The sequence below is a fragment of the Mobula birostris genome, chromosome 6 (assembly GCF_030028105.1).
Source record: "Mobula birostris isolate sMobBir1 chromosome 6, sMobBir1.hap1, whole genome shotgun sequence".
In the NCBI taxonomy this organism is placed as follows: domain Eukaryota; kingdom Metazoa; phylum Chordata; class Chondrichthyes; order Myliobatiformes; family Myliobatidae; genus Mobula; species Mobula birostris.
In genome coordinates, this window is record NC_092375.1 from 76,821,900 (window position 1) to 76,847,334 (window position 25,435).

Consider the following 25,435-nt stretch of genomic DNA (forward strand, 5'->3'; position numbering starts at 1 on the left):
GTGCGCACAGATGTATAATAATAAAAAAATTAGAGGGAACATTGAATACATGTGTATTAGCTTCTATAATTGCAAATCATCTACATCTGCGATATTGCATTCAATTATGGTTGCCTCATTTTAGGAAAATCTCAAGGCTTTGGAGACTGTAGATATTTACAAGGATGTACATTGATAAACAAGTTTGACAAACTTGGTTTGTTTTCTCTCGAGTATGGGAGGCTAGGGAGAGATCAGATAGACATTTGTAAGATTATGAGAGGCATAGATAGAATTAGACCATAAGACATAGGAGCAGAATTAGGCCATTTAGCCCAGACCCCACTCAACCCTATATACCTGTCTTCTCAAGTAAACTGCCAATATCTTTGTTCCCAGGTTTCCGATGTTTAATATCTAGGGGGGGATGTGTTTAAGGTGGAAAGGGGTGGGTTCAAAGGAGATGTGTGGGGCAAGTTTTTTTTTACATTGTGGTGTTGCCTTGAGTGTGCTGCCTGGATTGGCGGTGGAGGCAAATACAATAGAGAAGTTCAAGAGCCTCTTAGATGGGCTCATGAATGTGCAGGAGTGGAAAATATGGAAATTGTGTAGGCAGAAGGGATTAATTCAGTTGGGCATTTGATCACTAATTTAATTAGTTCAGGACAAAATTGTGGGCTGTAAGGCACGTTCGTGGGCTGGATTAAATTGACTTTATTTTTTACATCCTTCACATACATGAGGAGTAATAATCTTTACGTTATGTCTCTGTTTGTGCAATTTGTAGTAATTTGTAATAAGTAGTATATACAGCAGAACAGTCAAGATAGCTTAGAAATACAATTGTCAGCGTGAATTAATCAGTCTGATGGCCTGGTGGAAGAAGCTGTCCCACAGCCTGTTGTTCCTGGCTTTAATGCTGTGGTACTGTTCCCCAGATGGTAGCAGTTGAAACAGTTTGTGGTTGGATTGACTTGGGTCCCCAATGATCCTTTGGGCCCTTTTTACACACCTGTTGCTGTAAACGTCCTGAATAGCAGGAAGTTCACATCCACAGATGCACTGGGCAATCCACACCACACTCTGCAGATTCTTGCAATTGAGGGAAGTACAGTTCCCATACCAGACAGTGATACAGTCAGTCAGGATACTCTCAATTGTGCCCCTGTAGAAAGTCCTTTAGATTTGGGGACTTATGCCAAAGTTCTTCAACTGTCTAAGGTGAATGAAGCGCTGTTGTACTTCTTTTCACCACACAGCCTGTGTGTACAGACCAAATGAGCTCCTTGGTGATGTGTATATTGAGGAACTTAAAGCTGTTCACCCTCTCAACCCCAGATCAACTGATGTCAATAAGGTTTAGCCTGTCTCCATTCCTCCTGTAGTCCAAAACCAGCTCCTTTGTTTTTTGCAACTTTGAGGGAGAGGTTGTTCTCTTGACACCACTGTGTCAGGGTGGTGATCTCTGTAGGCTGCCTCGTTATTATTTGAGATGAGGCCAATCAATGTAGTGTCATCAGCAAATTTAATTAGCAGATTAGAGCTATGTGTGGCGACAATCGTGGGCTTACAGAGAGTAAAGCAGGAGGGCTCAGAACGCAGCCCTGTGATGAGGGGCAGAGATGAGAGTCCATTCTTATCACCTGGCGATCTGACAGGAAGTCCTGGATCCAGCTGCACAGGCAGGGTGTAGGCCGAAGTCTCTGAGCTGCTTTTCAAGCCTGGAGGGAATTGTGTTGAATGCTGAACTATAGTCCAAGAACGACAATCCCTCTTCTCCAGGTGTGTAAGGACAGTCTGTAGAGCTGTGGCTATTGCGTCATCTGTTGATCGGTTGTGTCGTTAGTCGAATTATAGGGGTCCAGTGTGGGTGGTAGCATGCGACAGGACACCAGTCGTTCAGATATGTTACCTTGGTCTTTCTGGGTACAGGAACAATGGTGGATGTTTTGAAGCAGGCGGACACTCTACACTGGGAGAGGGAGAGATTAAAAATGTCTATAAGCATACTTGCCAGTTGTGCCATGCACATCCAGAGTACCCGCCCTGGGATGCCGTCCGGTCCCGCAGCCTTGCAGCTGTCTATATTCTGTCTATAAACTAATGATAACCCTATCTGTTGACGGCACCCTTCTTAGTTGACTGCAATCATCAGCAAAGGCAGACTGGGAATTACTGCAAGGAAGATAGAGCCAAATTAGAAGCTTGCAAGGAAACCCAAACAAGTTCCAACTGTTTGAGGACAAGCCAGAAAAAAGTGGCCACCCATGTCATACTATTGGATACAAACTAAACACTTATACTTGGAAATCCATTTTCTGATGACGTCACATCATTTCATGTTCTAACTGAAGACATTGATGACTTCTCAGCTATATGGATAAATAAATTTGAATATGAGCTTCTACTGATTTGTGATTGAAGTTGTGAGACTAAAAATAAATTTATGTATTTTGAGTTTGATGTTTTTAATGATTTCTGATATTTTAATAGATTTCTAAATGTTCAATTTTAACTTGATGACAAATCCATTTTGAAAACTTACAGTTCAGAACGTGATGAGTAGAACTTTCCTGGCTGTTACAGCTTTGAGGCAAGTTTTCGGGTGTAGCTTATTCAGTCCACCTCCAGAAGCCCTTTTATCTTGGAAGGTAATATTGTCTGTGATGTGTTTTAGGCTAGCAACATAGATCCACCAAACTAGGCAAGTGTATGTGAAGAGTGATTGTGAAGGATAGGGGAGCAGGCTAGCACGATCCTGCCCTGTTCTGTATCCAGCTACTTGACTTGTTGCTAACCTTGAAATGCTGTCCACGAAGATTTTGTGCCTTGGACTTCCTTGTTTCACCATCGATTATCATTAGTATTTCAATGTTCTTCCATGGTATTTAGCAGTAGTATTGTCATCAAGTTGGCCGAAAAGCCAATCACACTAAAGAACTTTTGCATAGCAAACCAGGCATTTTAGCAGTTAACATTTTTTAATGTATGAAGCAATATTTCAAGCATATGAGTTTTATTACATTATTTTTAAATGTGAAAAATTCATTATGTTTTCAAGTATCCAAGGCAATGGATATCAGCCTATGGGCAAATGGCTTTTGACCATGATTATGACTAATTGCAATTTTTTATACACTAAACAATATTACCAAATAATAGCGCTGTCGGAGCAGGGCTGCCAGGATAATCAAGGACATGACACACCCAGCCAACAGACTTTTCCTCCCTCTTCCCTCCGGGAGAAGGTTCAGGAGCTTGAAGACTTGTATGGCCAGATTTGGAAACAGCTTCTTTCCAACTGTGATAAGACTGCTTAATGGACCCTGACCCAGATCTGGGCCGTACCCTCCAAATATCCAGACCTGCCTCTCGGTGTTTTTTTGTACTACCTTACTTCCCATTTTTCTATTTTCTATTTATGATTTATAATTTAAATTTTTAATATTTACTAATTTTAACTATTTTTAATATCTTTAATATTTGTAATCCAGGGAGTGTGAAGTGCAGAATCAAATATTGCTGTGATGATTGTACGTTCTAATACCAATTGACCAATTGTTTGGCGACAATAAAGTATAAAGTATAATACCAGTTCTAGTCCTCCCTCATGGAATTGTTTTCGGAAGAAGGAGCAGACTGCAATAGATATTTTAGGGCTACTTTTGTAGACTACTACAGCACAGAAACAGGCAGTTCAGCCCATCTGGCCCATGTCAAATTGTTATTCTGCTTTGTCCTATCGACGACACCCCCCCCGCCACCACCTTGAACCATAGCTCTCCTGACCCTTCCCATCCATGTACTTACCCAAGTTTCTCTTAAGATGTTACAATCAAACATGCATCCACCACTTCCGGCAGCTCATTATACACTCTAAAGTGCTAAAGTCCATGTAGATATTGTCCACTGTCTCTAATCCAAGAGCTAAATTACATTGAGCTAAATTACAGCACAAAACTTGGTTTACTGTTTCGAATACAGTTTTTAATGTTTAATCCATTGTTATAATGGTATTAGAATACTGAATCAAAATTTAAAATGCTGTAAGTGTAACTAACTTGCATAGCTGCAGTCCCATCTGTCTATTATGTGATATTTTATAATATTGGGCAATGATGTAGTGTACTTCTATAGTTTTAAGCTATAAAACCTTAAAATTGCTTTTTGTTTTCCTAGGTTTTGAGGCATCCCCACAGGACAGATTTTTAGTGATGGCAGCTGAGATGAACCAAACAACAGGAGCTGCAGCCCCTCCTGATATGAACCAGTTCTGGAAAGAAGTAGCTAGAGACCAAATGATGGAACACAGGTGGTGAAGTTTTTTTTTTGCCTGAATGTAGTTTTAACGCATCCATAACTTTGACTAAATTGAAATTGGTGGATTGATTTTTTTTTGTTGTTTGCAAGAAAATTATCCCTAAACAACCTTTCCAGCTGAGGCAACACTTTTTACCTGCAAGCCTATCAGGGTCATCTACTGCATCTGGTACTCCCAGTGTGGCCTCCTCTATGTCAATAAGATCCAACATAGACACAGGGGATCTGTTTCATCAAACACCTTTGCTCTGTCTGCCACGACAGGTGGAATTTTACAGTGGCTTCACCATTTTAATTCCACTTCCCTTTCCTATTCCAACACGTTTGTCCATGGCCTCCGCTACTGCCACAATGAGGCCACACTCAGGTTGGAGGACAGCACCTCATATTCTGTCTGAATAGTTTCCAACTTGACGGCACGAACAGCAATTTCTCTAATGTCGGATAACTTCTCCTTCCCTCTCTTCTTCCCCCCCCCCCACCCCCCCATTCTGAATTCTAGACCACTCTTATCCCTTCTCTTCTCCTCACCTGCCTATCACCTCCCTCTGGTGCCCCTCCCCTTTCACTTCTCTCATTGTCCACTCTGCTCGCCTATCAGATTTCTTCAGCTATTTTCCTTTTCCACCTATCACCTCCCAGCTTCTGACTTCATTTTCCCTCCCCCACCCACACACCTTCCCTCTTAACTTGGCTTCGTCTATGACCTACCACCTTTTTGTCTGGATTTCAAGCATCTGCAGAATCTCTTGTGTTTATCCTGAAATGGTATTCTAAATGGCAAATTTGTAGCAAATAACAAATGTATGTTATGAAATGAACTGAATATTGAATGTTGATAATGCCAAAAGGAAATACACTTAACCTTTAGCCAAACGGTGCATGGTTCTGATATTTTAGATTATGAGTTAACAGTTTATCTCTAAGATGCTTGAATTGCACTGATACTGTTTGGCTCCTTCGTGTTCTAAATGTTAATGAAGTAGTTTTTTTTTGTCCTAGCATGTAACATTGACCTGAGTTGTTTCATAATAATTTTCAGTTATTAGTTCTCAAATTGTTCAGTGTGCTTTCCTATTTGTAAATCTCATTGGCCGATGTTAGTCATCCATCTCCTGAGCTGATCATCATGTTATTCTTCCAACAATTTGCAGGTTAATGATGGGGTAAAAATCCAATTCCTTGCACTGTCATGTAGCATGCTCTGGATGTTTCTTGGATTTGTTGATTGAAGTTTTAGAAAAGAATTGTGCTTTGCTGTATAAAGTTTAGATCAGTACTGATTATTTGAAATCTGAGATGTTTTATTTTTATATGATATTACAAAGAAGTGAGTCCTTTAAAATCCAAGCGTAAAAATTCCTCTAAGCAAATTGTCTGATAGCATGATTTTGTGTGACCGCATTGATAATGTGATGTTCAGAGGTTTACTTTACCCACTTAAAAATTTCATCAAATCGAATAAATGGAGATGAGGGGCAGTGAAGTATGATCCAGCTACCCATGTGTAGTCATGCTCATTCGTGACCATCCACTTGAGTAAGCAAGCTGACTGCAGGCTTTTTTCCTACTTTGGTTGCCAAGTCATTCAGAGATTGATTATTTCATTAGAAATAGAACAGTTAGTCTAATATTTAATCAAAAGTGGCAATGATTTTTAAAATATACCTTTTATTTCATATGAGCAGTGGATTTCCAGCAGATCGTTTAATTACATTTGAGGATGCACAGGAAGGTTGGCGATTTTCTGGATGCTCTTCATTTCAGAACTATTTCTATATTATGAATAGTACATAAACTTAGTCATGCCCATTCCTACCATGAAACTGAGGTTCCTCATTGTCTGATCCAATGTGTGTTTTTGTTGCAAGTTTTGCAATTGCCCAGCTTTGGTGGGTAACAGAAATGTAATTGATTGTAAGGTGTAATGCATTCTGAATGTGAGTAATCTATTTCAGTAAGAGGGACTTGCAACTCAACTTTCTTGAGTGACTAAATTGAGAATGCAGGAGTGTACAAATGCGAGCCACTCCAGTCGAATATACATAAACTATATTTTTTGTGTTTGGTCTTTAGAAATATTTGACAATGGAAATAGAGAAAGGTCATCTTTTTCTCTTTCCCTGTCCAAGCAGTTTGGTTGATCCTGCATTAAATAGAAAATGATATTTGATCTTGAGTGGAGCATATCCAAACAGAATTGAGTCATGGCTGCCACTGGTTCTCAGCTTTTTTTTTATATATTTAGAAAAAACCCTTGGTTCTGCAACAGAGCCCAGAAGCTTGAAGAACACTTTATTTTGCTGTCTGGTGATATAGCGATGTTCCCTGCCTGCTATATCTCAGCATAGGTGTAGTATATTGCCAAGCTGATGCATTCTGCATTCTCAAAACAAATTGTACCATTGCTTCTAATATAGTGGAATATCCAAATTCCTTGACATTAAGATATCAGAGGATCTGCTCTGGGACCAGCACACAAGTGTCATCACAAAGGTAATTTATTAGGAAGATTTTTTGCACTTGGAATTTTAACATCTCACTGATTACAATCAAGGTTCTTTGTAAAACCATGTCCAAATCAGACGTCTCAAATTGCAAATAATCACTACTGATCTAAGCTTTATACATAAATGTGCCCACTACTGAGCACTATATACATAGGTGCTGCCACAAGAAAGAAGCAACCATCATCAAGGAAAACCACCATCTAGGCCATGCTCTCTTCTCACTACCACCATCAGGCAGGAGGTATTAAAACTTTGTGTCCTTCACCATCAGGTTTAGGAACACTTATTCCCACACAACCATCAGACTCACTACTCTGAACTGATCCTGTGATCTAGAGACTCACTTTCAAGGATTCTTTACGACTCATGGTCTCAGTTTTTTTTTTTGCACATCTTGTCTTTTGCACATTGGTTGTTTGTCAGTTTATGTATTCTATCGAAATTCTTTTTTCCCTGTAAATGTCTGCAGGAAGATGAATCTTATGGTAGTATATAGGAACACACTGTATGTGTACTTTGGCAATAAATTTACTTTGAACAAAACAATGCCAGATGGTCTCGGTGCTTATCCAGTTGCAGAGAAAACTGGCTAATAGGGTTTGGAGCGGCAGAGTTCAACTCAGACTTCGTGTGTAAGAAGTTTGTATGTCCCTCCTGTGAGCCCATGTGTTTCTTTCAGGTGCTCAAGTTTCCTCCCACATTCCAAAGTCGTACAGGTTAGTTGGTCGTTGTAAATTGTCCTGTGATTAGGCTAGGATTAAATAGGTAGGTTGCTGGACAGTGTAGCTTGTTGGGCTGGAATTCCCTGTTCCATGCTGCATTTCTAAATAAATAAGGTCAACAGGTTTGAAAGGACAATATATTCACATTGTGGTAAAGCCAGAAATGGATTATTGATCTGAGGTAACAAAATATTTAGAATTCCATTAATTAAACAACTTTAAATTCCTTTTAAAAGTTAATTGGGCATTAACTGTAGTTGCTATGCTGTCATGAACTGAATGCCTTTGGACTATTTATGAGGCTATGAGGTCCCTTAGTGTTTATTACTCAAGTAAGTTCATCCTGCTCTTAATTTAAATTATTTGGTAACTCTAATTTTAGGCACTAGAATGATTTGTTATTCATGTCACATTCAGATTTTTGATTAAATCCACCTTTTAGAACAAAAGATCATATTAAGTTATCAAGAGAGAATACATACTGGAGATTTGTGTTGAAGCGAATGGCATATTAAGTAAGGAATATGCTTGAATGAAAAACTATAAAGTATAAATTTAAATAAAACTAAATTATAGTGATGAATTTCAGGACTGTTGGGATGGTACTGTAATTGAAGTGTCTGAATCTGTAGGATTGAAACCGTTTAGATTATTCATGATTTAAATAATTGTATCACAATTTACTCATATTATTTTAATAGAAGATTTACTAGTGCCCATTCATATAGAGATGTTCATAGAAAAGCACAACATAAAAGGGAAATTTTGAGTTCATCAAATTTTTGGCACTTTTGAAGACTGAGCTGAGGCAAATCCTTTCATATTTTTAAGACATTTGCCTATTCCACAACAATGCCTTCAAAAAGTTGCCGTTAAATTTATCAAGTAATGGACTCAAAATCCTAGTCATGCATCGTGTGTTTAATCATGAAGCCCTGAAAATTACAGTTCAAATTGGACTACACCTCCATTATGCTGCAGAATTGTCATCTTACTATTTACCACCTCATAGAAATGTTTTGAACAGTCCTAAGTTTCTGTTTTACTAAGATGATGACTAAACATTCCCCATTTTAGTGAACAGTTTTTAATGTGAAAGTTGTTAATTACCAACGATCAAACACACTAACCCTGTAACAAAACAATGGTAGCTTGAGTAGCTGATAATTTCTTATTTTGTTTGTGACTTTAAAATATGACCTGAATGCAAGAGATTCTGCAGATGCTGGAAATCGATTTACACGTGCTAAATGTTGGAGGAACACTGTCCTGATGAAGGGTCTCGGCCTGAAACGTAGTCTCTTTATTCCTTTCCATAGATGCTGCACAACCTGCTAAGTTCCTCCTGCATTTTGTGTGTGTTAATTAAAATATGACCTGTACATTTCCACTTAATCTGTTCATTCATTCCGTCTTCTCATCAGATTCATATCTAATTTGACACTGAATTCAGTACTCTAGCTTCCACTTTAATGCAGGGAAAAGGTACTGTAACTCGTAAATAATCCTCCATTTTGGTTGAGGCAACGTGTGCCATGTGCTGTTGATTCAATACCATTGAACTCTTTGCAGCAACACACTCAAGTCCACTAGCTCTTTAATTTTTTGTACACTAACCTATTTTTATTATGTCCAGAAATACACTGTGACTCAATGCACTGATGTTTTCTGCTGTTCCAACTACATTTGAAGTGTAGAAGTAATTATGCATTTACTTTCGACGAAGCATAGAATGTTGTTTTGTTATGTGGAACTTATTGCAGTTTTGTGAAACTTGTTCATACAGTACTCTTGTTCCTATGATATGAATATAATTTGAACAATGAACAAATTCAGAAATCAGGGATGCAAAGGGACTTGGAAGCCCTAGTGCAAGATATCCTAAAACATCACTTCAGGTTGAATCCCAAGGTACACGTTAACATTCTTTTCAAGAGGACGACTATAAAAGCAAGGTTGTAATGCTGAGACTTTATAAGGCATTAGTCATATTGTATTTGAGTATTGTGAGCGGTTTTGTGCCCCTTATCTAAGAAAACATGCTGACGTGAAAGAGGGTCCCAAGTAGGTTTATGAGACTGATCCTGGGAATGAAAGGGTTAATGTATGAGGAGTATTGGGCTCTGAATCTGCAGTTGTTGACATTTTAATTAATAAGGGGGTGTCTCATTGAAAAGTATAGATGGAGAATCTAGGACCCAAGGGCATGGTCTCAAAGTAGAAGGATGTACCTTTTGAACAGAGATGAGTAGGAATTTCTTTGACCAGAGGGTGCTGAATCTGTGGAATTCATTGCCACAGACAGCTGTGGAGGCCTAGTCACTGAGTATATTTAAAGTAGAGGTTGATAGTTTCTTGACTAGTAAGGGCATCAAAGTTTAAGAGGAGAATTGGGTTGAGAAGGAAAATAAATCAGCCATGATCGAATGGTGGAGCAGACTCAATGGCTTAATTCTGCTCCTATCTTATGGTCTTGTAATAATATTTGTAGAACTGAGCAACAGAAGTAAGTTCTGAACAATGGTGTAACTTTTATTGGATCGATATTTTATGTAAAGAGTGTTCGTTAGGTATATATTTTTATCTTTTTGATTAAAAAGAAGCTTTGAAAGGTCTGTGTTAAGATCAGGGGATAGAAATATCACAGCCATGATATATGTACAGAAAATCAAATGTACTTATGCTTTAAGTTGCTTGAAGAATGTCTTCAAAACCAAGCAATTATTTAATTGTTATCAGAAGCTTTTGAGGGATGAAGATAAGCAGTGTTTGAATTTAAACAATGTATTATGCACAGCTATCCAGAGCAGATTGTTTTGATAATACTGTTAGATTTCTGGTTTGTGCTGACCATGCTATAACACATGTACTTTATCCTTCCTTCACCTGTTGCTGCCCTTGCAGGTCATCTGATATTCTACATGTTGATGAAACAAAAAAAAAACTTGTTTTACAATCTCAATTCATATAACAGCCTATAGCCAGTGGGTTATTTTGAGATGTGTTTACTGGTGTGATAATGAAATTTTAGCAATGAGTTTGAACACTGCAAGTCCCAACAAAAAGCAGTAAGAAAATTACCAGATTTCATGTGATGTTATTTGAGATTACAAGTGTGTAATCTCTTAATACGGAGATTCAAAGTTAGTTGAGGGGAACAATGTAATACAGCAAGAAGACATTGGTAGAATTTTGAATTATTTAGCATATCAAGACATGTTATAGAGTTATGTATTTTATATATATATAAATAATATCCCATTTTCCAACGTAATAGCATTCCATGCCTTGAAGTTTTTTCTAGTGTTCACTTAGATGTTAAACTGTTGAGGGTTTCTCCCACCACCTTCCCCTCAGGTTGTGTATTCTGGTTTCCAACATTCAGTGGTTGAAATTTTTTCCCCTTGGATCCACTCGAATACTCCTTTACTTATATATTTCAAATACGGTGAAAGTTGTTCGCTTTTTATTCCGTCTGTGCCTTTCATAATTTTGCATTTCTCGGTCAAGCACCATTTAACCCACTGCTTCAGCTTCCAATTCAGCTTATCCATTCTCTCCTCTAAACTGAAACTCAGCACAGTGACATCATTTCCATACTGTGACAGCCAGGAAAGTTCACAGTACTCTAGCTATGACCTAACTAATAGTTTGGTTCAAGCAACACACATAAAAGTTGCTGGTGAACGTAGCAGGCGAGGCAGCATCTACTGGAAGAGGTACAGTCGACGTTTCAGGCCGAGACCCTTCATCAGGACTAACTGAAAGAAGAGCTAGTAAGAGATTTGAAAGTGGGAGGGGGAGATCCAAAATTATAGGAGAAGACAGGAGGGGGAGGGATGGAGCCAAAAGCTGGACAGTTGATTGGCAAAGGGATATGAGAGGGTCGTGGGACAGGAGGCCTAGGGAGAAAGAAAAGGGGGGGGGGGGACCCAGAGGATGGGCAAGGAGTATAGTGAGAGGAACAGAGGGAGAAAAAGGAGAGAGAGAAAAAGAATGTGTGTATATATAAATAAATAAATAAATAACGGATGGGGTACGAGAGGGAGGTGGGGCATTAGCGGAAGTTTGAGAAGTCAATGTTCATGCCATTAGGTTGGAGGCTACCCAGACGGAATATAGGGTGTTGTTCCTCCAACCTGAGAGTGGCTTCATCTTTACAGTAGAGGAGGCCGTGGATAGATATATCAGAATGGGAATGGGACGTGGAATTAAAATGTGTGGCCACTGGGAGATCCTGCTTTCTCTGGTGGACAGAGCGTAGGCGTTCAGCGAAACAGTCTCCCAGTCTGTGTCGGGTCTCGCCAATATATAGAAGGCCACACCGGGAGCACCGGACGCAGTATATTACCCCAGCCGACTCACAGGTGAAGTGTCGCCTCACTTGGAAGGACTGTCTGGGGCCCTGAATGGTGGTGAGGGAGGAAGTGTAAGGGCATGTGTAGCACTTGTTCCACGTACAAGGATAAGTGCCAGGAGGGAGATCAGTGGGGAGGGATGGGGGGGACGAATGGACAAGGGAGTCGCGTAGGGAGCGATCCCTGTGGAAAGCAGAGGCCGGGGGAGGGAAAGATGTGCTTAGTGGTGGGATCTCGTTGGAGGTGGCGGAAGTTACGGAGAATAATATGTTGGACCCAGAGGCTTGTGGGGTGGTAGGTGAGGACAAGGGGAACCCTATTCCTAGTGGGGTGGCGGGAGAATGGGGTGAGAGCAGATGTGCTTGAAATGGGGGAGATGTGGTTGAGAGCAGGGTTGATGGTGGAGAAAGGGAAGCCCTCTTTAAAAAAGTATCGTTACCTCCCTACTGTCACATGTTCTGTGCCCTGGCTAATGAAACCAAGCATCTTACAAGCTACCTTCATCACTTTGCTGGTACATTTGTGAATCCATGGACTTCTGTCCTCAGTACCCTAGGAGCTTGCCATTCATTTTGTCCTCCCAAAAAGGCATCACTCTATCCAACTCTTGAAATCCAGGATTCCTTGGGTTTGTTATCATGATCCTTCAACCTTACTGGAGCATGTTGATCCTGAACTACCACTATTACACTTTTGTAACATCAGTCAGATGTTCAAGTGGCTATTCTTGGGTAACACACACAAAATGCTGGAGGAACTGAGCAAGTCAAGCAGCATCAATTGAGGCAAATAAGTAGTTCATGTTTCAGACCAAGACCCTTCATCAAGACTGGAAAGGAAGGGGGCAGAATGTAGAATAAGCAGGTGGAGGGAGGGGTACAAAAACTGGCAGATGATAGGTGAAGGCAGTTGGGTGGGTGGGGGAGAGTTGATGATGTAAGAAGCTGGGTGCTGAAGAAGGAATCTAATACAAGAGGACAATAAATCATGTAATAATGGAAGGAGGAGGGGAACCAGAGGGAGGTGATGGGCAGGTGAGGAGAAAAGAAGGGGTGAGAGGAGAACCAGATTAGGGAATGGAAAAAGAGAGCAGGGGGAATGAAAGACAAATTACCGGAAGTTAGAGAAATCAACATTAGTTGAGAAATAGAGGCTAGCCAGACAGAAAACGAAATGTTGCACCTCCAAGCAACACACATAAAAATTGCTGATGAACGCAGCAGGCCAGGCAGCATCTATAGGAAGAGGTACAGTCGATGTTTCAGGCCGAGACCCTTCATCACGACTAACCTCCAACCTCATTGTGACAGTGAAGGAGGCCGTTTTCAGTCGAAGTCCAGGTCCAGTCTTATGATAATGAAATTGGCCAATTTGGGACCTCGGTTTGCACTCTACCCTTGCCCTTTCAGTAAACTGTGAATTATAGTCAGTATCTTCAAAATGCTGTCCTAGTGACAAACAACATAAACTGCAATGTTCCCAAAGCTGCTTTAGGAAGTCTTAAAAAATAATGTTTTACCTAATTTGAAATGGACAATGCTACATTTCTCTAAATTACGTAGTGTAGCCATTAGATTACTTGTGAGGTATGTTTTGCTAATAACATTTTGTACGATAACTTAATTTTGAAGTTTCTTTTGATTATTGTACTCTGCAGATTGAGGTGTCATGTTGTTGAAAGCTCTAAGGCTCCTACTGTTGCCAAAGAAAATCTCATTAAAGGGCATATAGCTTTTTCAAACCAAGATAATTTGCATTCAAAGGTAGGTAAACAAAGATTTTGTTCTATTTGTATAGCAATGCATATGCAAAATGAAATGTTAATCTAATTCTGATCTAATTTAGATTTTGAAACATAAAACTTGGTAATGCATAATTAACACCCATAATTTACTGTACCTCTATGCATTTTATTGACAAGGCAGTTACTGTAATCTGGCAGTCATGCTAGAGTCATAAAGTCATAGAATACTACAGCACAGAAACATACCCTTCAGCCCACCTAATCCATTCCAAACTATTAATCTACCTAGACCCATCGACCTGCATCTAGACCGTAGCCCTCATACCCCTCCTATCCATGTACCTATTCAAATTTCTCTTAAATGATGAAGTCAAACCTGCATCCACCATTTCCGCTAGCAGTGCAATCCACAATCTCAGACCCTTCTGAGTGAAGAAGTTCCTCTTCATGTTCCCCTTAAACAATTCACTTTTGACCTTTAATCTGTGACCTCTAGTTCTAGTCTCACCCAACCTCACTGGAAAAAGCCTGCTTGTATTTACCCTAACTATACCCCTCATAATTTTGTCTCCTTTCATTCTCCTACATTCTAGGCAATAAAGTACTAACCTATTCAACCCTTCCCTCTAACTCAGGTCCTTGCGTCCTGGTAACATCTTTGTAAATTTTCTCTGCAGTCTTTCAATCTTATTGATATCTTTCCTGTAAATAGATGACCAAAACTGCACACACTCCAACTTGGGCCGCACCAATATCTTGTGCAACTTCAACATAACGTCCCAACTCCTGAACTCAGTTCTTTGATTTATGAAGGTCAATGTGCGCTATCTACTTGTGGCACCACTTTCAAAGAATTATCAATTTATATTTTCAGATCACTCTGTTCTACTACACTCTTCAGTGCCCTACCACTCAGCGTGTAAGTCCTACTCTGGTTTGTCCTCCCATAGTCTTAACACCTCACACTTGTCTGCATTAAATCCCATCTGCCATCTTTCAGCCCATTTTTTCAGCTTGTCCAGATCCCACTGCAAGCTTTCCTTGCTCTCAACTACACCTCCAGTCTTGGTGTCATCTGCAGTTTACTACATTATCATCTAACACTCACAACCTGCTGGAGGAACTCAGCAGGTCGAGCAGCATCCATGCAAACGGGTGGCTACCGGGTGATCCTGTCTGTTGTGGCGGACGGAGCGGAGGTGCTCGACGAAGTTGTCCCCCAATCTGCGTCAGGTTTCACCGATGTAGAGGAGGCCGCACCGGGAGCGGCGGGTGCAAAAGATGACCCCAACAGACTCACCTGGAAGGACTGTTTGGGGCCCTGAATGGTTATCTCCCAGTTGCCACCCACTTCAACTCTGCTTCGCATTCCCATTCGGATATTCCATACATGGCCTCCTCTACTGCCATGATGAGGTGAAACTCAGGTTGGAGGAGCAACACCTCATATACCATCTGGGTAGTCTCCAGCCCCTTGGTATGAACATTGAATTTTCCAACTTCCAGTAATTCCCTCCTCCTCCCTTCCCCTATCCCAGTTTCACTCTGCCCCCTCCTCCAGCTGCCTACTACCTCCCTCATGGTTCTGCCGCCTCCTACTACCCATTGTGCTTTCACCTATTCCTTCTTCACCTTTCTTGCCTCCCCCCCCCCACCCCTTTATCTTTCCCATTACTGGTTTTCCCCTGGAACCTATCAGCCTTCTCCTTCCCACCCTCCCCCCACCTTCTTTATAGGGCCTCTGCCCCTTCCCTCTTCAGTCCTGATGAAGGATTCCAGCCCAAAATGTTGACTGACCGTTACCATGGATGCTGCCCGACCTGCTGAGTTCCTCCAGCGTGTTGTGAGTGTTGCTTTGACCCCAGCATCTGCAGAGTATTTTGTGTTTACATTATCATCTAGATGGTTGATATAGATGACAAACAGTCACGGACCCAGTACAGGTTCCTGTGGCACATTGTGACAGGCCTCCTGTCAGAATCAGGTTCATTATCACCGGCAAGTGACATGAAATTTGTTAACTTAGCAGCAGCCGTTCAATGCAATACATAATATAGAAGAGAGAAAAAAAATAAAATAAAAAGAATAATAAATAAGTAAATAAATCAATTATAGTATACGTATATTGAATAGATTAAAAACATGCAAAAAGCAGAAATACTGTATATTTTAAAAAGTGAGGTAGTGTCCAAGGGTTTAATGTCCATTTAGGAATCAGATGGCAGAGGGGAAAAAGCTGTTCCTGAATTGCTGAGTGTGTGCCTTCAGGCTTCTGTACCTCCTACCTGAGAGTAACAGTGAGAAAAGGGCATGCCCCTGGGTGCTGGAGGTCCTTAATAATGGACGCTGCCTTTCTGAGACATCACTCCCTGAAGATGTCCTGGGTACTTTGTAGGCTAGTACCCAGGATGGAGCTGACTAAATTTATAACCCTCTGCAACATCTTTCAGTGCTGTGCAGTAGCCCCTCCCCCCCATACCAGACAGTGATGCAGCCTGTCAGAATACTCTCCACGGTACATCTATAGAGGTTTTTGAGTGTATTTATTGACATGCCAAATCTCTTCAAACTCCTAATGAAGTATAGCAGCTGTCTTGCCTTCTTTATAACTACATTGATATGTTGGGACCAGGTTAGATCCTCAGAGATCTTGACACCCAGGAACTTGAAGCTGCTCACTCTCTTCACTTCTGATCCTTCTATGAGGATTGGTATGCGTTCCTTCATCTTACCCTTCCTGAAGTCCACAGTCAACTCTCGTCTTACTGATTTTGAGTGCCAGGTTGTTGGTGCAGCACCACTCCACTTGTTGGCATATCTCACTCCTGTCCGCCCTCTCGTCACCACCTGAGATTCTACCAACGATGGTTGTATCATCAGGAAATTTATAGATGATATTTAAGCTATGCCTAGCCACACAGTTATGTGTATATAGAGAGTAGAGCAGTGGGCTAAGCACAAACCCTTGAGGTGCGCAGGTGTTGATTGTCAGTGAGGAGGATATGTTATCACCAATCCACGCAGATTGTGGTCTTCCGGTTGGGAAATTGAGGATCCAATTGGAGAGGAAGTTATAAAGGCCCAGGTTCTGCAACTCCTTAATCAGGATTGTGGGAATGATGGTCAGAGAGGCAACCATCTACTACCATGCTCTGGATTCTCCCACAAAATTATTGTCTAATCCAATTTTCTACCTCATCACGAATGGCAAGCAACTGAACCTTCTTGACCAACCTCCCATGCAGGACCTTGTCAAGGCCTTGCTAAAATCCATGCAAACAACATCCACGGCCTTGCCGTCATCAACTTCCTTCCTTGAAAAATTCAGTCAGGTTGATTATAGGATGGTAACTTTAAAATGCTTACATCTTATATATAGAAACATAGAAACATAGGAAATAGGTGCAGGAGTAGGCCATTCGGTCCTTCGAGCCTGCACCGCCATTTATTATGATCATGGCTGATCATCCAACTCAGAACCCCGCCCCAGCCTTCCCTCCATACCCCCTGACCCCCGTAGCCACAAGGGCCATATCTAACTCCCTCTTAAATATAGCTAATGAACTGGCCTCAACTGCTTCCTGTGGCAGAGAATTCCACAGATTCACCACTCTCTGTGTGAAGAAGTTTTTCCTAATCTGGGTCCTAAAAGGCATCCCCTCTATCCTCAAACTGTAGCCCCTCGTTCTGGACTTCCCCAACATAGGGAACAATCTTCCTGCATCTAGCCTGTCCAATCCCTTTAGGATCTTATACGTTTCAATCAGATCCCCCCTCAATCTTCTAAATTCCAACGAGTACAAGCCGAGTTCATCCAGTCTTTCTTCATATGAAAGTCCTGCCATCCCAGGAATCAATCTGGTGAACCTTCTTTGTACTCCCTCTATGGCAAGGATGTCTTTCCTCAGATTAGGGGACCAGAACTGCACACAATACTCCAGGTGTGGTCTCACCAAGGCCTTGTACAACTGCAGTAGTACCTCCCTGCTCCTGTACTCGAATCCTCTCGCTATAAATGCCAGCATACCATTCACCTTTTTCACCGCCTGCTGTACCTGCATGCCCACTTTCAATGACTGGTGTATAATGACACCCAGGTCTCGTTGCACCTCCCCTTTTCCTAATTGGCCACCATTCAGATAATAATCTGTTTTCCTATTTTTGCCACCAAAGTGGATAACTTCACATTTATCCACATTAAATTGCATCTGCCATGAATTTGCCCACTCACCCAACCTATCCAAGTCACCCTGCATCCTCTTAGCATCCTCCTCACAGCTAACACTGCCACCCAGCTTCGTGTCATCCGCAAACTTGGAGATGCTGCATTTAATTCCCTCATCCAAGTCATTAATATATATTGTAAACAACTGGGGTCCCAGCACTGAGCCTTGTGGTACCCCACTAGTCACCGCCTGCCATTCTGAAAAGGTCCCGTTTATTCCCACTCTTTGCTTCCTGTCTGCTAACCAACTCTCCACCCACACCAATACCTTACCCCCAATACCGTGTGCTTTAAGTTTGCACACTAATCTCCTGTGTGGGACCTTGTCAAAAGCCTTCTGAAAATCCAAATATACCACATCCACTAGTTCTCCCCTATCCACTCTACTAGTTACATCCTCAAAAAATTCAATGAGATTCGTCAGACATGATTTTCCTTTCACAAATCCATGCTGACTTTGTCCGATGATTTCACCGCTTTCCAAATGTGCTGTTATCACATCCTTGATAACTGACTCCAGCAGTTTCCCCACCACCGACGTTAGGCTAACCGGTCTATAATTCCCCGGTTTCTCTCTCTCTCCTTTTTTAAAAAGTGGAGTTACATTAGCCACCCTCCAATCCTCAGGAACTAGTCCAGAATCTAACGAGTTTTGAAAAATTATCACTAATGCATCCACTATTTCTTGGGCTACTTCCTTAAGCACTCTGGGATGCAGACCATCTGGCCCTGGGGATTTATCTGCCTTCAATCCCTTCAATTTACCTAACACCACTTCCCTACTAACATGTATTTCGCTCAGTTCCTCCATCTCACTGGACCCTCTGTCCCCTACTATTTCTGGAAGATTATTTATGTCCTCCTTAGTGAAGACAGAACCAAAGTAATTATTCAATTGGTCTGCCATGCCCTTGCTCCCCATAATCAATTCACCTGTTTCTGTCTGCAGGGGACCTACATTTGTCTTTACCAGTCTTTTCCTTTTTACATATCTATAAAAGCTTTTACAGTCCGTTTTTATGTTGCCTGCCAGTTTTCTCTCATAATCTTTTTTCCCCTTCCTAATTAAGCCCTTTGTCCTCCTCTGCTGAACTCTGAATTTCTCCCAGTCCTCAGGTGAGCCACTTTCTCTGGCTAATTTGTATGCTTCTTCTTTGGAATTGATACTATCCCTAATTTCTCTTGTCAGCCACGGGTGCACTACCTTCCTTGATTTATTCTTTTGCCAAACTGGGATGAACAATTGTTGTAGTTCATCCATGCAACCTTTAAATGCTTGCCATTGCATATCCACCGTCAATCCTTTAAGTGTCATTTGCCAGTCTATCTTAGCTAATTCACGTCTCATACCTTCAAAGTTACCCCTCTTTAAGTTCAGAACCTTTGTTTCTGAATTAACTATGTCACTCTCCATCTTAATGAAGAATTCCACCATATTATGGTCACTCTTACCCAAGGGGCCTCTCACGACGATTGCTAATTAACCCTCCCTCATTGCTCAAAACCCAGTCCAGAATAGCCTGCTCTCTAGTTGGTTCCCCGACATGTTGGTTCAAAAAACCATCCCGCATACATTCCAAGAAATCCTCTTCCTCAGCACCTTTACCAATTTGGTTCACCCAATCTACATGTAGATTGAAGTCACCCATTATAACTTCTGTTCCTTTATTGCACACATTTCTAATTTCCTGTTTAATACCATCTCCGACCTCACTACTACTGTTAGGTGGCTTGTACACAACTCCCACCAGCGTATTCTGCCCCTTAGTGTTACGCAGCTCTACCCGTATCGATTCTACATCTTCCCAGCTTATGTCCTTCCTTTCTATTGCGTTAATCTCTTCTTTAACCAGCAACGCCACCCCACCTCCCCTTCCTTCATGTCTATCCCTCCTGAATATTGAATATCCCTGAACGTTGAGCGCCCATCCCTGGTCACCCTGGAGCCATGTCTCTGTGATCCCAACTATATCATAATCATTAATAACAATCTGCACTTTCAATTCATCCACCTTATTACGAATGCTCCTTGCATTGACACACAAAGCCTTCAGGCGCTCTTTTACAACTCTCTTAGCCCTTATACAATTATGCTGAAAAGTGGCCCTTTTTAATGCTTGCCCTGGATTTGTCGGCCTGCCACTTTTACTTTTCTCCATAGTACTTTTTGCTTCTACTCTCACTTTACACCCCTCTGTCTCTCTGCACTGGTTCCCATCCCCCTGTTGTGAACTAACCTCCTCACGCCTAGCCTCTTTAATTTGATTCCCACCCCCCAACCATTCTAGTTTAAAGTCACCTCAGTAGCCCCCGCTAATCTCCCTGCCAGGATATTGGTCCCCCTAGGATTCAAGTGCAACCCGTCCTTTTTGTACAGGACGCCAAAAGAGGTCCCATATATGGGCCAGTACCAGTATGAAGTTATTGTGAAAGTGTTGAATTGTTGTACAAATGCGCGATTTCAGGAATAAATTTTCCATTCCTCCTTGGCCTACTTGTAATTTCTTTCCCATGATGAGATGAGTTGTGATGCTGGAAAGGCAAATGGAATGATGTTCTGAGCATGATATGGTCCAAACCCAAGAGCCATTATTTTGTTTTAAAAGTCACTGTATTTTTGTGGTAGAGTTTTATAATGGGTTGGAGCACAATATTACTTTGATTTCACCAACTTTCTGTGGCTAGCTTGAGGCTTCACAGTCATCTTGTGCCACTAAAGTGACCAGGTTTTGAAGACTGATTCCGACACTAGTCTACAGACTGCCCTTACTGCCTATTGGCAGTTTGCTGTTAGTGAGTGCCTTTTTAAAAGTCAAATGTTCCAAATATTAAAATAAATTGGAAGAATTTAAACGTTTGAATGCATTTGGAGAGATCATCTACATATCTAGGCTCATGTTACATAGGGATACCAAATGACTGTCACACCATTGACATTAATTGCTAGGTACCCTCAGGTCTTGGTGCTTATTCAACCCCAATGCTCGCGTGCACGCACACCACACACACAGACATGGAGACACACGGACTCACAGATGGTTTTGGAATGTGCAAAGAAACTGGAGGACGTTGAAGAAATCCATGCAGTTGCAGGGAGAATGTGCAAATTTCATTCTTTTGGTTTGATTATGCATAAGCAGCTTGTCCTCCATGGGATTTAAAAGGAACTTTGTGTCCATGCCAGAGATATGTAGGTTTAGAGTGTTTTTTAATCTACAAAAATGCCTGTAACTAGAAGTCCATTTGGTCTATCTTATCAGAAAAAAAGAATAGTCTCAGATTTCAAGGACTTGACTAATTGGAAAAGAAAACAAGTTCTACAAACAAATGAGCTGTGCCTCATTGTAAACTTCAAATATTTATCGCACTATATTCCAATTTTGTTTCTGATGATCTGATCTTTTTGAAGTGCAACAGTTCAATGTTTGGCTTAAACTCTATATTAATAATCAAAAATAATTCTTGTCTTTGCCACTTTGATAACTTGCTGGTGTTTATAATAAGTAACGTAGCATTCAAAAATAAGAGTGAATTTATTGGATGCAGCAACTTAATTGGGTGAGATTGATAAGTTTTTATTATCTTCAATATGTTTAACAAATTTTCAACTTTTGTGTTTATCCACTAGACATGATTTTAATGGTATATTGTATACAGTAATGCAAATTGAATTATGTTCTGTATTTTATGTTGTATTTTGTTTTAACAGATAAATAAGTTATTGGTGTCCAATAGACAACTGGAAGAGCGGATTGATCGTTGTCTCATTTTTCTGCAATTATTAACTATCATGGTTGCATTTTTGGTCATTCACGTTCTATCCTGGCATTTCTAATCCTCAGACAATTGCATGCCAACTTTCAGCCAACTTTTTGATCCATACAAGATATACCAAAGTTGCTGACTTGTTTTGCATTTCCTCTTCACAAGTTGCCAATAATATGTGATATGCTGAAGGCTACAAGATGACCAATTTTGTTTTATATTTTGCCATTTTTGAAACTCTTTGATAAGATTTATAATGTAAGAAATTAATGTTAATGTTGTAAACAAGCTGTCTAGTAATGAATCATGTCTGTGATTTGGCAGTTGGTCTGCAATATACCTTGGTGCTACTAACAACACGATGCAAAAATGACTAAACTACTATTCTCCCCAGGATTATTTGGGTATAATGCTGAAGCCTATAAGATGAATAAAAGCAGGTTGATCTCTCAGTGCTTGTCAAATGTGACAAGCAAAATGTACAACTGATTTGTTTCTTATAGCCCCTTAATTTATCTGCTCAGTCCTGAAGTTCCTAGAACAAGTTGAATCTTCTAGCAAGAGGGTTCTGGAGAAATGACTAGCCATTTAATATCCCCTTTTAAGTGCTATAGTGATGACTATCGAATGTACCTTTTTTTTTATAATCAGAAGGAGAAGGTTAGAAAATAATGTTTACTAAAGAAATGATAATGAGATTTTCTATTCCAGTGAGTTATTAACAGAAATGCAAATTACTGGGTTTATACTGAATGTTTGGAGTAAATAGTGTAACTATAGTTAACTCAGTACATGAACATTGATTTTTGTTTAAACTAATTGAATGCCACAAGACTTAAATCGTTGTAAGTAATCTTGGTCCATTTTCATTTTCCTTTTGGAAGATAATTTTCCTTTTGATCTAAATTTTCTTCCTGTTTGATATTTAGTGCCATGCACAAAATTCAAAATCCTATAACTAAATGCTAAATAGCAGGAGTCCATCTCTTGGCACAAGAACAAGAGCACAGTGATGGGAAACCAATGCCAGTGAGCAATGGCAGAGTTGCCCTTAAATCTCATATAACTTCTAATGTTGCCCTTAAATCTCATATAACTTCTAACATTTCTAATGTTGATAATATTTTCAAACTCCAGACTTTGTGTTGCTGCCTTACTGGAGGAGTGGTATTTCATTTCAAAAACCAGGAAGGAAAGATATATTTGATGATAACTTGGTTTAGTCCTCAACACCTGAGGCTCTTGGGAGAATGCTATAATTACTCAAGACATAGATATTTAAGAAGAAACAAGTGCCACCAACTTGAAGTTTAATTCTAGGTCTGTCATTATTATCTGCAATCTGGTTACCTATTTTGTTAAAAGTTTTGCCCCGTAAGTTAACTCACATTCAATGGACACCTGATAAATAGTGGCAATAGAAAATTATTAAAGTATGCAGTGCCAAAAGCAAATGATATTTGTACGTCAATATGCATAAATGACAAACATTTGACTAGGTTTAACTATTGATATTATAGAACCAGCACCCAAATGATCCACTGGCATACTGATAGAATTTGATTCATAGCGATGTAAAAGAATAATATCAAAAAATAAATTTCAAGCAAAAATGCAGATCTGTTAGTAATAAGCAGAAAATTTGAAGCTAAATTACTTCTGTGAGTGTACAAGAGACTTGCTGGATTGTGGTGATTGCATTATTTAGTGTTTGCTTTCTTCCCACATCTTGTTTAAAAACTAATATAGTTGTATACTACTGAAGCTGAAAGAATTTCTGTTATTTGGGACTTCACATTTGAAGCAAAAATTAAGCATTTACGAAGTATCTAATTTGAGTTTCATGATAAGGATTGTGCTGTAATGCATGATATATTATTGTTCAGATTATCACTCCAGAGCTAGAAATCTAAATTAAAATGCACTTTATGGTATAATAAAATTGCTGATCGTGTCTTAACACTGCAGAAAATTATTTGCAAGTGTTTTATATTATTTGCTAATAAACCTTTTGTTTGTAACCAGATTTCAAGAACAAATGAGTATTTATTGTAGACTGTTATTACAGAAATGTAATTATGAATAAAAATTTAGTAATAAAAAGTGCATGTACAAGTTGCAAAGGTTGTGTATTATTCTTGATTACTGTATTAGAAGCTAATTTTTTATATACGAGTACAATGACTGTGGTAGGATTAGTCTATGAATGTTTGATTAATATTGGTACAGACTGGACAGGCTGAAGAGCCTGTTTCCATGTTCTCTCTCTGACTGTAAAAATTGGCGCTTTGATCAAGTGAAGAACATCATGTAATTGCTGTTTTTCAAAAATCGGTGAGCAACATCTGCAATGGACAATGATTATGTTTACTCCATTGAATATACTTTATATTGATGTTAATTACTTTGCACCCTTCTTGTACAAAATCTTCTTCGGGTATTTCATCTCTATATTAACCTGAATTTATTTTCCTAAACTGATTTATTTCTAAAGTAAATATTTCTGCTGGCCTGGGGAATAATAATTTCAATGTTCACAATTTTTTTGTTTTCTTTTTTACTACTACGGGCTTAGCGTGGAAATTAATTATGTGTTCTACGTTGTTTAAGAAAAATATTAAGGTTCATTTGTTATCCACACTTGTATGGAGATCATGGCTGCACCACCAGTGTAGTTCCAGACAATGTTTCAAATCAAACAAAGCAAAAATAATTCCTGTTTAATCTCTATTCTGACACCAGTTGGGACCACAACAGTTGCTAGCTTTTTCTATAACAGCAGTGTTGAATTTCACGTCACATGCCGGTGATAATAAACCTGATTCTGATTATACTTCACATTGTCCTAAATGGGGTATTGACTCTGGGATTTTCATTGACGATACCCATCAGAATATTACAATTCAACAAGGCTCCTGTTGAGTAATAAGGAAAGTTCTAAGTTCATGGAACAATATGTACTTTATGTATGGAAATGGAGCCTACACCTCTCTTCCACGTAATTGATTAGGATCTTTGTTACTTAGGGTACATTTTCCCTGCTATGGGAAATTTGCACATTACCTTTACAACTTGAGTCTAGAAGTAAACCAGATTATTTCAGAAGGAGATGATGGATGGGATTTCTTTGATTGGATTCATTTAAGTCTTGGAAGCTGGGGTTACTCAATATTATGAGTCATATTATTCATATGCCTTATCATAATTCACATCTTTTTTACTTGTCACAGTTTGAGGATAAAGGGGAAGCCTTTTAGGACCGAGATTAGGAAAAACTTCTTCACACAGAGAGTGGTGAATCTGTGGAATTCTCTGCCACAGGAAACAGTTGAGGCCAGTTCATTGGCTATATTTAAGAGGGAGTTAGATATGGCCCTTGTGGCTGAAGGGATCAGGGGGTATGGAGGGAAGGCTGGTACAGGGTTCTGAGTTGGATGATCAGCCAAGAACGTACTGAATGGCAGATCAGGCTCGAAGGGTGGAATTTTATGCACCTATTTTCTATGTTTCTATATACATACTGAGGACATAAGGAAGCACACTAAACAGTTACTTGTATATAAGTAATTATTCTTTTAAAAAATACAAGCGGACAATCAATTGTTAAGCTGCAAAGAAAGTAAGGATTAAACAGATCCAACATTCCCTACATGTTGAAATCACGATATAAACTTTGGGTGGGGTGGGGGGGGGGGGGTTTGCTGTGGAATACATTTCAATTGTGGAACCTTCCAAATACAGTTGTTTTAATCTGGTATTTCAGAAGTCTGTTGCAGAAAGTAGATTAATTTAAATGACCCTTGCTTGTACCC

The 25,435-nt window shown here is 39.9% G+C and overlaps 1 protein-coding gene across 3 annotated transcripts in view; it reads left to right on the forward strand.

The window, feature by feature from the left end:
• The window catches only part of mospd2 (motile sperm domain containing 2), a 127,009-nt gene extending 103,293 nt beyond the window's left edge, over positions 1-23,716 (forward strand). For 2 of the 3 annotated variants that reach the window (XM_072260694.1, XM_072260695.1), the window contains exons 13-15: positions 4,159-4,291; positions 13,547-13,652; positions 21,568-23,716. In XM_072260694.1, the coding sequence (XP_072116795.1) occupies positions 4,159-4,291; positions 13,547-13,652; positions 21,568-21,693 (365 nt within the window). In that variant the 3' untranslated portion in view covers positions 21,694-23,716. Of the gene's footprint in view, positions 1-4,158; positions 4,292-13,546; positions 13,653-21,567 lie in introns of those variants that run through there. The other variant, XR_011886350.1, reaches the window with a different exon arrangement.
• The last annotated feature ends 1,719 nt before the right edge of the window (positions 23,717-25,435 follow it).